We start from the raw sequence: 14,158 nt of genomic DNA on the forward strand, positions 1-14,158 counted from the left end.
GCAGGCAAAGCCCACTAGCCCAGCCTGGCCTGACAGGCAGGTGGGTGCCACTGTTCAGTCTTACAAAGCTAGTGCCAGCTGAGTCTCAGCCGGGAGGATCCAAATGGTTTTTGGTAGGATGGCAGCTGGGTGGCAGGGAGGGACAACAGGTCCCTGTTACAGGTTCCATTACGGGGAAGCAGCCTGAAATGCCCCCAGTTCCAAATTTGTGTGCCAAAGGCAACACCTATGCAACTTTAAACAGAAGCCCCAGCCCGGGGCTGCCCTGTGAGAACCCCAGGGTGTCCTTTGACACAACGCAGGGGGTATGCACAGGCAGTGCTCTAAGCCTTGAAAAAGTTATTTTAAAAGGTATTTTTAAAGACTGGACATCTGCTAGCTCAGGCTGGCCTCAGACTCACTTGGCTGAGGGTGACCTTGAACTCCTGATCTTCCTGCCTCCACCTCTCAAGCGCTGGGATTACAGAGTGTGCCGGAATGACCAGTTTTTGGCTTTGTTTTGTTTTGCAGTGTTGGGAGTAGAACCCAGGGTTTATGTGCGTTAAACAAGAGCTCTGCTAACTCGGCTGCATTCCCTCAGCCCTCTACGGTATTTAAAAAGGAACGAACCATTTTACATGGCAACTGCTCTGAGTGTCTGGGAAGACTGGAAGGAAGTTAGAATCCTATGACCCCAGCCATGTGTCTTACCCTCTCTGAACCTCCATTCTCCCTCTCTCTCTCTCTCTCTCTCTCTCTCTCTCTCTCTCTCTCTCTCTCTCTCTCTCTCTCTCTCTCTCTCTCTCTTGTTTGTTTGTTTTTGGAGACAGGGTTTCTTTGTAGCTTTGGAGCCTGTCCTGGAACTAGCTCTTGTAGACCAGGCTGGCCTCAAACTCACAGAGATCCACCAGCTTCTGCCTCCCGAGTGCTGGGATTAAAGGCGTCCACCCGGCCTGAACCTTCATTCTTTTACCTGTGGATGAGCTTGGACCTTGACCCTGGATGGGCTAAACAGAATATTGATGACACGTCTAGCACAGCGTTTGTGCTCACAGAAAGCTCACCGTCCATGGACAATCCCAGAAGCCTTAGCACGGGCCTCAGAGGGAAAGCCAGGATGGCCTTGACAGGGCCTGAGACGTTCCCAAGGTGTGACTCTGAATCCTAGCAATTCAAGGTTGGGCAAGACAACAAAACTTACTTTTATGGGGTTGGGGTGAGGGAAGAATTGAGACATGGTCTCGCCATGTAGCTTTGGGTGGCCTGGAACTCAGAGAGCCACCCGCTTCTGCCTCCTGAGAGCTGGGATCAAAGTCATGTACCACCGCATCCAGCCAAGAAAGCATTCTTAAGGAACATGTCTCCTAGTTCTTTCTATCAAGTATCCAGCGCCTTTTTAAAGTAGTGTAGAGCCCTACAGGAACTGTCTACCACCTATCTGTGTTTAGAATCATCTTGTAGAAGGGACCCTCAATTGAGGAACTGTCTCCATCAGATTGGCCTGAGGGGCGTTTTCTTAATTGCTAGTTGCTGTGGGAAGAGTGTGGGAGGTGCCTGCCGGGTATTAACCCAGACAGAAAGGGACAGGAGGAAGTTTGTTTGCCTCCTGTCTGCCCAGCCTTCCCTCTTGCTGCAGAATGATGCACCCTGCTGCTGCTGATCTTTTGCTGATGAAAGAACCTGCATTTCCAGACTTCCACTGTGGACAAAGACCAGTGCTCTCCAGGACTGAGCAAGTACCAGGTTGTCCACCGCTGGAGTGTGACAGCCACTGTGGGACCACACTAACTTGCTGGGGCACCAACAAGTGTCCTCTGCCTCTCAGGTGTGAGATACCTGTTATTTCTACTACTACTATTACTATTATTGTTGTTGTTTTCAAGACAGGGTTTCTCTGTGTAGCCCTGGCTGTCCTGGAACTTACTCTGTAGACCAGGCTGACATCAAACCCAGAGATCTACCTACCTGCCTCTACCTCCCTCCCGAGTGCTGGGATTAAAGGTGTGCGATACCACCTCCCAGCTCTGTTAATATTATTTTAATGTACCTTAAATAATAAATTCTTATATCTAAATATATATGTGTAAATATATACATGTATATATACATATATTCATCCTATTGGTTCTGTTTCTCTAGAGAACCCTGACTGATCTGTATCTATTAATCATCTGTTAATCATCTCAGCTCTATTATTAATCACCGGTCATTTATCAATCTGATTTCCCCCTATAGAAACATCATCTGGGTTAACACAGAGAATGGTCACTGAGCCCACAGGTTATGTGGCGCTCCTTCCTAATCAATACGCACCTGTTGCCTAGGTAACCACTACAGTGACATCCAGTATCACAGGTTAGTTTTGCCAGTTTGTACCATCTCATTTAGCTACGCCTACATGGATCGTGCTAGTTTAAAGAAAATAAAAGTGTGGTTATTTCCTGTCTACCGGCATCTCAGAACTGAGCCTTCCTTCTTGCATCCCTTTCTCCCTCCTCTCTCTTCTCTTCTTCATCTCCCCTCCCCCCCTCTCTCTCTGCCTCTTCCTCCTCCTCTTTTTGTTTTCTCCTCGCAGGCTGGGCATGGAACCCAGGACTGATGTACATGCTATGCAACTGTTTCACCATGGAGCCGCACCTCCTGCCCACCCTTCCTTTTCTTTAAGATGCTGTCTTTCTGGACAACAGTTCTGTTTTCTGCTTTGTTTTGTGTCTACTCTTTTTCTTTTTCTACCAATTTGTATGACTTTATGCAATCAGAATCATTAAGAACAAAATAGGGAGAATTCGGGGAGGCCTGGGGTACCACAGAGTTGGAAATGCCCAATAGGGCCCGGTTAAATTGGATTTTTGTATAAATAATGAAAATCTTCTAGAAAAAAGTTTGCCCTAAGTATTTTGTGATGTCAGAGCTAGAGAGAGAGATGCCCTGGTCTTCTAGAACTTTCCCTGGCTGCATTCTAAGCACCCAAAACAACCCAGCTGCTTTCAGTTACCTGAATAGATTGATGGCCACATCCTGTAGGAAAGGCCAGCTCAGGAAGCGCTCCAGCAAGATCGACCCCTGTACCCCGAGGGCCAAGATGAAGAGGTTAAAGGCCACACTGCTCCAGCTGTGTCTCCGGAAAGATGAGGAAAGGAAGCCGAAGCCCAAGGCTGCCATAAGGGTCAAATCCTGGAAGACTGTGAAGAGGAGGAGTGGGTGAGACAGAATTGGACATTGGACAGAATGGCCGCTGGAAGGGATGTCTGAGAGCATTTACAGGAACTTGGTCAAGCTGCTTCGCTCCTTTGGGCCTCAGCTTTCTCATCTGAGTAACGGGGCCATGACTACTGCACACACAGGGCTGAGATGGGGTAGAGGAGAGAAAGTCAGTAAAGTGCTTCAGGCAGATGGGAGAGCACAGGAAATGAGCCTCGGTTATGAGGAATAAACACTCTGATGCAGACAGTGTGGCGTCAGGGTCCCCGCTTGGCCCATCACCGGCACTCAGTGAAGGTAATTAATTGCTCTGGGATTGTGGGCGGGCTTCCACTGTGCCACTGTGGTACACACAGCCTCAACAGCTGAGCCGTCCTGGTGAGACAAAAAAGAGAAGATGGGGTGGCCTCAGAGGTCCTGTGGCACAAGCCAAGTCATCTTCAGGAGCAGGTGGGTGAGACGGATCAGTGGAAAAGGGACCCGACTCTGATCTCCCGAATCCACAGTGGAGTCCATGAACTCCTGAAGGCTTTCCTCTGACCTCCACAGGGCACATCTACAAAAGCATTCACACGGGCGTGTGCACACACATGCAAATGATGAAGGTTTTTTTTTTGTTGTTGTTTTTGTTTTTGTTTTCTCAAGACAGGGTTTCTGGTCTTGAACTCACAGAGATCTGCCGGCCTCTGCCTCCCAATTGCTGGGATTAAAGGTATGTGCCACCACTGCCCATGATGAAAGTTTAAAAAAAATAGGAAAAGGAAGTAAGGGAGAGAGAGAGAGAGAGAGAGAGAGAGAGAGACAGAGAGACAGAGAGAGAGAGAGATTCTTTCCCAAATCTTGCAGGGACCTGGTAGGTGAGTAGGAAATTCCTTCCCTGCCTCAGGGCCCCAGCAGGAGCAGCTGAGACAGAAGAATGCAAAAATTCCCCTCATACTCCCCCAGGCCCCAGCAGAACAATGGGGTGGGGGGACTTTAATGTGATTCTGGTTTCCAGAACTAATTAGCAGGTGTACTGCAGAGGGTTTGGTGAGACTGGGCCTGCTCTAGCTGTGCAGTCCGATCTAGAACTCAGCCTCTCTGAGCTTTAGAGGAACCCATGCTAAATGCACGCAAACAGCCAATGGCACGTCTTGACCAGCAATTTGACTGGACTGAGAGATGCCCAGGAGATCAGCAGCACAGGTAGCAATGCCTTGGCTCCGGGCCCCTCCATGCTGCTCCTCTTGGTTTCCTGGCTGCTATGAGGTGAGCATCCGTGCTCTATTGTGCCTTCCCCCATGGTGTTCCTATCCCACCATGGACTGCAAACAACGGAAGCTAGCTGCCCACAAACTCAAAAGTGATCTCTCCCAACTTTAAACAGTTCCTTCCAGTATTAGCCACAGTGATGAGAAAGTCCAGCCGAAGTGGATTGCTTCATGCAGCTGTCTCCTGTCCTGTTGCTCCTGCCCTTCCAGTGGCTGTTTATGAATGTGGAACCCTCCTTGAGGAGGAGCTAAGTAACCTGCCTCCAGTAGAGCGGAGAGTAGGGTCTTTCCCCAGACCATTGGTGGAGCCATCCCGCAGCTCCCACACCTCTCTCTTCCGGTTCTCACTGGTGTACCGGGAACAATTCCACCCCCTCATCAGACTCCTACGTTGAAAATGGGATGGCTCCTGGAGAGGCTGTTTTCCCAGCAGACATGGACCATTTTCCACAGGGATGATGCCTGCAAAGGTTCCCCCTCCCTTGACAGCTGTGTGAGATTTATTAGCAGATACGCATAACTCATTGCCTTGCTGTCTTCCTTCCGTCTGTGTGAGTTCACGTGGACAGTTGCTTGCACACTCCTTTCCCTACCGTAAAACAGCGCACGCCCTTTTATTACTTTAAGATATTTTGCCTGCCGTGGCGGTGCAGACTGATGGCTGAGGAGCCGGAGGCAGGAGGATCAGAAGTTTAAAGCCAGCCTGGGACACAGCTGGAGGCCTGGAAAGATGGCTTAGCAAGCATCTTCTGCTCTTGCAGAGAACCCAGATCTAGTTCCCGGCATCCACATGGTGGATCACAACCACCTGTGACAGATTCAGCAGATCGGATGTCCTCTTCTGGCCTCTGCAGGCACTAAGCATGCATGTGGTACACAGACATATATGAAGGCAAACACTCACACACATAAAATTTCAAAAAAATATATAATAAAACAACACAGTTATCACCAAAACCAACTCCAAATCACTCTGAGGCCTTAGCATACTAGGAAGGAGGGAGAGAGCTTGAGGACCAAAAGCAATCAGATGCTGCTCACTTGTCCCTCCGCTTGTAATAATGTGGCTATCGCACACACGTGTACAGGGACCACCAGAGTGAGCTTTCTCAGGACTACCTGTAGTGCTACCTGTAGTGAGCTCGTCTCTGACAGGTACAGGGCGCCTTTCTTTCAGGGAGGCTGCCTCTAGCTCTGGTTTTCACCTCAGGCAAACTTTTTGCTCTTTCTGAGCCTTAGTTTCCCCGCTCAGGAAACCGTAAGATTGGGTTTGGATAGTCTAGGTGCTCTTAGAGCCTTGGGGCATTCTAAAGAAGGCGTTAGGGGAGGGTAAGAGAGGAAGAGGGTAGAGTCCGGCCTGAAGGTTAGAAAATGAGAGGATGGGGTGGGGCGAGGCATTTCCTGACCCAGCTGCCACCAATTCCAGGTATAGGGGCCCTGACCTTCCTCCCTGAGGCCTCACAGGGTCCCTGAGGAAGGAACTGGTGCCTTACGCTGGAGGAAATGTAGTGTGGCCATTTCCAGTTACACTGTTCCGGGAACCTGTACACTCCAGCTGTTAGCTACAGCATCTGGCTTCCCACCCTCCACCCCAGCCTGCCCTGTTTCCCATTTCCTCTCCAGCATCCTGAGGATCCAGGCTCAGACTTACTCTTCCCAGGGCTCACTCCTGCCCCTTTCCACCCCCACCCCAGGGCCTAGGCGCACTCAGAGGGCTCCCCCATGGGCGTCAGTTCTCAGTGTAGTTCTGCCCCAGGGCTGATAAACTAGTGGCCAGCAAGGTGTTTGGTGTGATAAGGAGTTGAGAGCACTGGGTGGCAAGAGGAATTTCACTGCTGGAGTCTGGCCTTCTGGGACCTGGGAGGCCAGCAGTGAGGCAAGGGAGGCAGTCCCTAGCATCCTCATGACCAGATCCGTTCTCCTCTTACGTCTGTGATCACCACTGTCTTTCCTGTTTTACAGATGGAAGAAGAGAGGCCCAGAAGGCTGCTGTGCCTAGCTTAGGTCACACAGCTGGTAAATGGAGACAGAGAGATTCGAACTCCACACCCTCTTGCCTCATCCTACATGTGTGGTGTGACCTCTGAGTTTGCACGTCATGGCTAAGGCCTGGTTCTGTGTGTCTCAGTTTCCTAATCTGTAAAATGAGCAGAAGCACCTGTTCACTGGCTCCTACAAGGTTTGGTGCTGTGACCGGAGCACCCATGCTTGCCGTACCTGACATGTAGTCTTTGTGCCTATGCATGCATTTGGATAACTGCAGGTTGGCCCTTGAATTTGTTCACCCAGACCTTCTCTTTCCCCTTCCAGTCCTGCCCATGCACTCACTCTTGTCCCTCCTGGTAGGGAACAAGACTCAGGGGAGGACCTCTACAGCCTTGGGGACCTTAGCACTCTGTGCCATCTCCTTCCCCAGCCTCTGCTCCCTCCCATTCCACCATTGCCCCAGCAGGCTCAGAAGGGAAACGGAGCTTCCCTGAGAAGCTGTAGCGGACTTGGCCCTGGGAAATCCCTCTTGTTTTCCCACAGCCCCTTTCCCTGCCCCTGAGGAAAGCAGGGGTGTAGTGATCTTTCATTTGTATTTTAATAAATAAAGCTTGCCTGAAGATCAGAGAGTAAAACAGCCCCACTGGTCAGCCTTACAGACCAGGCAGTGGTGACACACATCTCCTAATCCCAGTAGCCATACTAGTTTGCCACAGAAACCAGGCAGTAGTGGTGCACACTTTTAATCCCACTACTAGAGAGGAATATAAAAGGGGAAGAAACAGCTCTCACACAGTCTCATTCTGAGATTCCTGGAGGCAGGATCACCATTTTGGACTGGGGTAGAGAGGTAAGAGCCAGTGGCTGGCTATTTTGCTTTTCTGACCTTCAGGCTGAACCCCAATTTCTGACCCTGGGTTTTTACTAATCGTGCTACACAGGGGGGCGATGAGTGGTTTGTAAAGCAAAAGGCCCAAGAGATAGTTCTCCAGTTGGCAGCCCTAGGATGGGCTGTCTGTGGTAATGACCCCCAGTGGAGCCTCTGGATGAAGGCTGCTCCCACACGAGTTGACCTTGTAATTCACTTTAGACAATGGGGTATCAGTAGACATTTTACAGACACCTCCGCTCCGTTCTCACTTGTTGCTGGAACTCTTCTGTAGGCATGTGAAGTCTGGACTGGCCTGCTGCTCCCAACTGACACTAATTGCCTCCATGGGGAAATGAGAGCAGGTGGAACCATCTTGCCCCAGTAAGATTTCTAGGTTTTGAATGAGGGACCCTAAGTGAAACTGCCAGCTGACGCATACCCATGGCGAAGCAACAGAGTCACGGTGGTGGGTAAACGACGTGGTTGCTATTTGAAGGCACTGGAGTTAGGGATGGTTGGTACACAGCTATGGATGACTGACAGATTCTGCTTCGCTTAAGCATTTCATAGACATCTCGACCTCTTGCCCAGAATGAATAATGTATCATTGTGCATTTATACCGCATATGGTCTCTATACTATATTTGTGTTTCTTTTTGTTTTTTTTTTGAGACAGGGTTTCTCTGAAGCTTTGGAGCCTGAACTGGAACTTGCTCTGTAGAACAGGCTGGCCATGAGCTCACCTAGATCCGCCTGCCTCTGCCTCCCCAGTGCTGGGATTAAAGGCGCCACCACTGCCTGGCTTGGCATCTGTGTTTCTTAAGAACTGGCACAGCCGGGCGGTGGTGGCGCACGCCTTTAATCCCAGCACTCGGGAGGCAGAGGCAGGCGGATCTCTGTGAGTTCGAGAACAGCCTGGTCTACAAGAGCTAGTTCCAGGACAGGCTCCAAAGCCACAGAGAAACCCTGTCTCGAAAAAACCAAAAAAAAAAAAAAAAAAAAAAAGAACTGGCACAGTGTGGCGTTTTGAATGAGAATAGCCTCCACATGCTTGTATTTTTGAATAATTGTTCCTTCCTTGGTGACTCTGTTGTTCGAGAATAATTAGCGGCTGTGGCCTTGTTGGAGAAAGGTCAGGTTGAGGCTTCAAATACTTCCTGCCCTCCCAAGGACACCCTCAGCCTACTGCTTTGACAGGTGAGCTCTCAGCTGTTCCTCCCGCCATACCTTCATTCCACCAATATGGACTCTAACCCTCTGGAACAGTAAGCCCAATGAAAGGCTCTCTTTTAGAAGTTGCCTTCATTGTGGTGTTTCCTCAGAATAACAGAAAAGCAGTAGAAACGGACACAGCTATTGTCCAATTGCATGTCTGAAGTATTCCTGCCCCCCCCCGCCCAAGTGAAGGTGATTTTCATCTAAATGTGTCTTCAATTGAACTTCTTGCTTCTACTGTCTCATCTCTTGCCTATTTGGCTCCATTACTGGTCATCCAGACATGGCCATCAGAGCACGGAGCTTTGGAAGGTGGAAGGTGCCCAAGAGAGTCCCTAGAGCTTCCTGGAAGAAAACATTAACACTTCCAAGTTTATTTATTTTTTCTTATCTAAAACATAAGAAATTGAAGCTTGTTAGTAATAAAAGCTGATAGTATTTATCTATCTATAGATGTTATTTTTTCTTTGTGTTTCAAGACAGGGTTTCTCTGGGTAGCCCTGGCTGTCCTGGAACTCACGCTATAGACCAGGCTGGTCTCGAACTCACAGAGGCTGACTGCCTCTGACTCCCAAGTGCTGCTTTCAATTCTTTTTATTTACTCATTTGAAGATTTAGTGTGTGTGTGTGTGTGTGTGTGTGTGTGTGTGTGTGCTGTGTGGGTGTGCTATGTGTGGGTGTGCGCTGTGTGGTGCTGCGTGTGTGCCTATGTTGTGTGTGTTGTGTGTGGGTTAACAAGGAAGCCGAAAGAGGGCACTGGATGCCCTAGAACTGGAGTTACAAATATGCACTGCGGGAACTGAACTTGGGGCCTCTGGCCTTTAACCACTTTGTCATCTTCCCCAGCCCTATTTATTTATTTTTTAAAATTTCTGTTTCATTATGGCACTTTTAAGCATTACACTTGTTCATTTATTTTTTAATCTGGGACATATAGAAGTCAGAGGTCAGCTTGCAGGCATCAGTCTGCCTTAGTGGCTCCCACGCCTACTGATTAGGGGACAAGTGGCTCAGTCCTACCGTGACAGGGGTCATGAGATACAATGGTCAGGCACACACAAGTAAAACCAGCATGCCTGTCAACCTGCTGTGCCAATGCCTGCTAGGTGACCCTGGGCCAATGACTTAGCTTCTGAGTACCTATTTCCTCAGTGAGAAATGAAGGACATAGCAGCCTGCCTCCCTGGGTTGTTGTGAGGGCCAATGGGAAGCTGTTTGAATAGGGTCTGGTAAGTGCTCAATGAAAACCAGCTGCGTGCTCCACGTGTCCAGACCCTACACTGTCTGTGACACACAAGTTAGTGGAGAAACAGGAATGAACAGAGATAAAACAAACATTGGGTTGGATTTTTTTGTTTTTGTTTGAGACAGGGTTTCTCTGAGTAACAGAGCCCTGGCTATCCTGAACTCATTCTGTAGACCAGGCTGGCCTCGAACTCACAGAGATCCAGCTGCCTCTGCCTCCCTAGTGCTGGGATTAGAAGCATGAGCCAGCATGGCCCGGCTAACACTGGATTGGATTTAAAAGAAATGAATGAGAAGGCATTAGACCTGTACCGGGAGCCTTTGGAAGCGCTCCTCTGCTTCAGCTAGTGGGTCAGTTTCACATCACTCATGGAGATCCAAGCCAAGCCTCCCTCCCCCTGCACTCTGCCAGACTTGGGCTGCAGCTCTGTGTCTGAGACACCCTTCACGAGGTCCATCTGTTTACCATGAGCAGCCCTGGAGAGGTCTCAGACATGCCAGGACGTTTTGTACAGAGGCAAGGCACACACCTCTGTGACATGTGCCTTGTTCATGGTTGCTCTTTTCACAGCAACACAGAAAGTAACCATCCTCCTCCTCCAGCCATTCTTCCTGGCTCGGGATTCCCACCCAAAGCAGGCTTTCCAGCCCTGGAGAGGAGGCAGGAAAGGGGACATGGAGACGAGAAAAGAGCCAGCAAGGGGGGCACTGGACGGGCAATGCTGGGGCTGTTTCTTGTAGAGGATCAGTGTTTAATTCCTAGGACTCCCACATTGGCTGGCTCACAACTACTGTAACTCCAGTTCCCAGGGCATTCGGTGTCTCTGGCTCCCATGAACATCTGTATTCATCTGCACATTCCCCCACACAGACACATATACCTAATTAAAAATAATACAAATACATCTTTTAAAGAAACGAGTAAGGGAGACACCCCACAACACAACACGATAGTCATTGCCACAAAAGAGAGAGAAGTGCCCTTACCCACAGAGCCATCTCCCCAGAAAAGTAGAACATTATAAAGACCATTTGCATAGAGAATTCAGGACAAGGGACAAAGAGCTCCCCTGCTCTGTGCTCACAAATCCAGTTGGGGCTCATGAAAGAGACGAAGCCCAGCCCACACTGGCTGACCTCTGTGCAGCTGGAACCCCCTTTGGGAAAGGTGTGAAAAGGAGCACCTGTGCCGTGGGAGAAGCCAGACCTGCCCTACCCCCGGCCCATCTGGCCACTTCCCCAGGCCCCTCACCTTGATAGGTCTCCATTAACTTCTGATCCACTCGGGGGGTGTCATAGGAGATGAAAAGGAAGAGAATAATGAAAGCCGCCTGCAGCACAAAGGCCCACAGGGGCAGGCAGCATCGGAGGGACCGTGGGTACTTAGAGCCCATCTTGTGCCTGTTGCTATGCCCAGGTTCTGACAGCACTAGGTCCCCACACACACTTGAAGGAGTGATAGGGGAAACACCCGCCAAAGGTCTTATCTCAGGATGCAAAAACTGGCTGGGCTGGCCTAAGAAGAGCAGAGGAACTTCAAAATTGGTCCTTCAGACAGTCCTGGCTGGATTCCTGCTGGGACCTCCTACTGTGTTCAGCTTTATTTATTTATTTGCTTGTTTATCTTGTCTTAATTACTTCTTTATTTTCATTTTGCATGCATTGATGTTTTGCCTGCATGTGGTGGTGTCAGACCTGCAACTGGTGTTACAGATAGTTGTGAGCTGAGAACTGAACCCAGGTTCACTTGAAGCTCTCGAAGAGGTTGAACTCTAAGAGATCTGAGAAGAGAACTGGACCTCTGGAAGAGAAGTCAGTGCTCGTAACCACTAAGCCATCTCTCCAGCCCCGTATTTATTTTATGTTATCGATCTTTTCTGAGACAGAATATCACTCTAGAACCCTGGCTAGGAACGCACTATGTAGACTAGACTGATCTCAGACTTGCAGCAAATCCTCCTGCTTATGCCTCCCGAGTGCTAGGATTATAGGCACGCCTGGTTTTGCGTGTAATTTGAAGGAGAGCATTCTTTTTTGTTTGTTTTGTTTTGGGACAAGGTTTCTTTGTGTATGTAGCCTTGGCTGTTTTAGAACTAACTCTGTATACCAGGCTGGCCTTGAACTCACAGAGATCCGCCCGCCCACCTCTGCCTCCAAGTGCTGGGATTAAAGGGATGTGCCACCAATTTGCTTGACATTCACCCGTTCTTTGTGTTTGTTCCTTTGGTCTACCCTGTAAGAAAGGCAGGGCCTGCCTGGAGCTGATGCCGGAGTTCTGTGGTGGAGCAAGAAGCAGGCCCAGGGTTTGGGTCCCGGCGGCATCTGTTTTGACAAGAGAAGACGTCTTGGCTTACTGTTGCTATGGTAAAGTTCTCTGCCAAAAGCACCTTAGAGGACAGAGGAAATTTTGGCTCCAAGTTCAAGGTGCGGTCCATGATGGGGAAGCCAAGGCAATGGGAGCTTGAAGCAGCTGGTCACATCATGTCTGCAGTTAAAAGAGAGCAATGAATGCTGGCTAGTGTTCAGCTCACTTTCTTCACTTCACAGCCCAGCCCACCCACAGTTGTGTCTTCTTGCATCAAGTTACATAATCAAGACAATCTCCCCCTCCTCCCGGGCCTGCCCGGAGGCCCGACAATTCGAGCTCAAACAATTCTAGGTTTTGTCAAGTTGACAACGCTATCACAGAAGGGAATGGATCAATGCTCTGATTTTTCAAAAATGGGAAACTGAGGTTCAGAAGTGACTTTAGATTTGAAAAACTTATCTTTAAAATTTATCCCTTTGTGGGTTGGGGAGATGGCTCTGTGGGTAAAGGCACTTGCTCTGCAGACATGGAAACCAGCATTTAAATCCTCCCCATCCACACAGAAAGCCAGGCATGGTGTTAGCAGTGCGAAAGGGAATGGAGCCAGGAGAATCCCTGGGGTTTGCTGGTGGCGAGCTTAGTCAGCCCCAGGTTCATTGAGTGACCCTGTCTCCAGGGAACAATGCAAAGAGTGACAGAGCTGGAGACAGAGCTAGACAGTCGACATCCTTCTCTGACCTGCACACATGTACACACGGGTATGTGTACCTGCACATGTTTTATACATATACCACACACAAATGAACAGAGGAATAAGCCTTACCCGTACATCAGAGTGGGCAGCTAGGAGCTTCTTATGAGGCACACACTAAATGAGCAGAGGAAAGCAAAGCAGGATGCTTAGGCACGCTGGGGGAAGCAGATGGGAGCCACGAAGCTCCAAATGCTAAGTCACAGTTAACCTGTCTGCATTGGAATGCTTGCTTTCCTAAGCATTTTTTGTTTTGTTTTTGTTTTTTTCAAAACAGTGTTTCTCTGTGTAGCCCTGGTTATCCTGGAACTTGCTCTGTGGACCACGCTGGCCTGTCTCTGCCTCCCATGTGCTGGGATTAAAGATGTATACCACCATGGCCCAGCAATTTTTCTAAGCATTCTAATGCTAGGTGGAGAAAGAGAAAGGAGGCTTGAAGTTGGCTCTACAGAAAATCCGGAAGGGTCCTCTTCCAGCCAATTCAAGCCCAGAGCTGTCCCTACTCCTGGTCACCTCCTTGCAGAGTAGCATAGGACTCTGGCTGCACTAGAGTACCAGTGCCTCTAAGGAAGTCCACCTGCCTCAGCACCCCTAATTCACAGTGGAACCCCACGGGACTTGGGAGGCTTTTTATCTTGGCTACTTGTCTCGCTCGTGGTTGTGACTAAGTACCTAATCCCCCTGCCCCCAAAAGCAACCTAATGAAGGAAGGGTTTATTTTGGTTCACATGTAGCCGAGGCTGTCCTGGAACTGGCTATGTAAACAAGGCTAGTCTTGAATTCACAGATATCCTCCTGCTTCTGCTTCTGGGATTAAAGCATGTGCCACCATGCCCAGCAAGAGCAGGGACTTGGACAGTCATGCTGTGTCTTCAGTCCCCAGTAGAGGCTCGACAAAACGTGTGTTGGATGACTAAAGTTGCCACTTCTGCAGTGCTGCTGTGGATGGAGCATTTTACACATTTGCACCGAGTCTTTCTGTAAGCGCCTGAGTACAGACGTCATCGCCTCTGCTTTACTGATGAGGAACTGCTTGCTGCTCAGAGAGGTGACGTCACTACCAAAGTCACACAGCTAATAAATAGCAGGGCTGGGCAATTCCAGGCACCTGACAGCAGACATGTGCCCTGAACTTTGCATTTCTGCCTCTCAAGTTACCAAACTACTGTCTCCATTTCTTTAGGAGCCAAATAAGGAGGCCCGCTCTGCCTGCTGCCAGGATTCTTAGGAATCTGAAGGCACTCAAGCATGCCCGGTGTCGATTATAGAAGGAGGGTGTGTAGTTCACAAATACCCAATTTTAATTAAATACGTGTGATTTTAAAAATTGAAAAAATATAAGCAAACCTAAG

General features: G+C 49.3%; 1 protein-coding gene across 1 annotated transcript in view; it reads right to left on the reverse strand.

Moving 5' to 3' along the window:
• Rhce (Rh blood group CcEe antigens) overlaps window positions 1–11,141 on the reverse strand; it is a 32,196-nt gene extending 21,055 nt beyond the window's left edge. The window contains exons 1-2 of the mRNA XM_038333332.1: window positions 11,000–11,141; window positions 2,975–3,161 (exon numbers count right to left, since the gene is read on the reverse strand). Of these exons, the coding sequence (XP_038189260.1) occupies window positions 2,975–3,161; window positions 11,000–11,141 (329 nt within the window). The remainder of the gene's footprint in view (window positions 1–2,974; window positions 3,162–10,999) is intronic.
• Between the last annotated feature and the right edge of the window lie 3,017 nt (window positions 11,142–14,158).

Source organism: Arvicola amphibius, chromosome 6, assembly GCF_903992535.2.
Source record: "Arvicola amphibius chromosome 6, mArvAmp1.2, whole genome shotgun sequence".
Lineage (NCBI taxonomy): Eukaryota > Metazoa > Chordata > Mammalia > Rodentia > Cricetidae > Arvicola > Arvicola amphibius.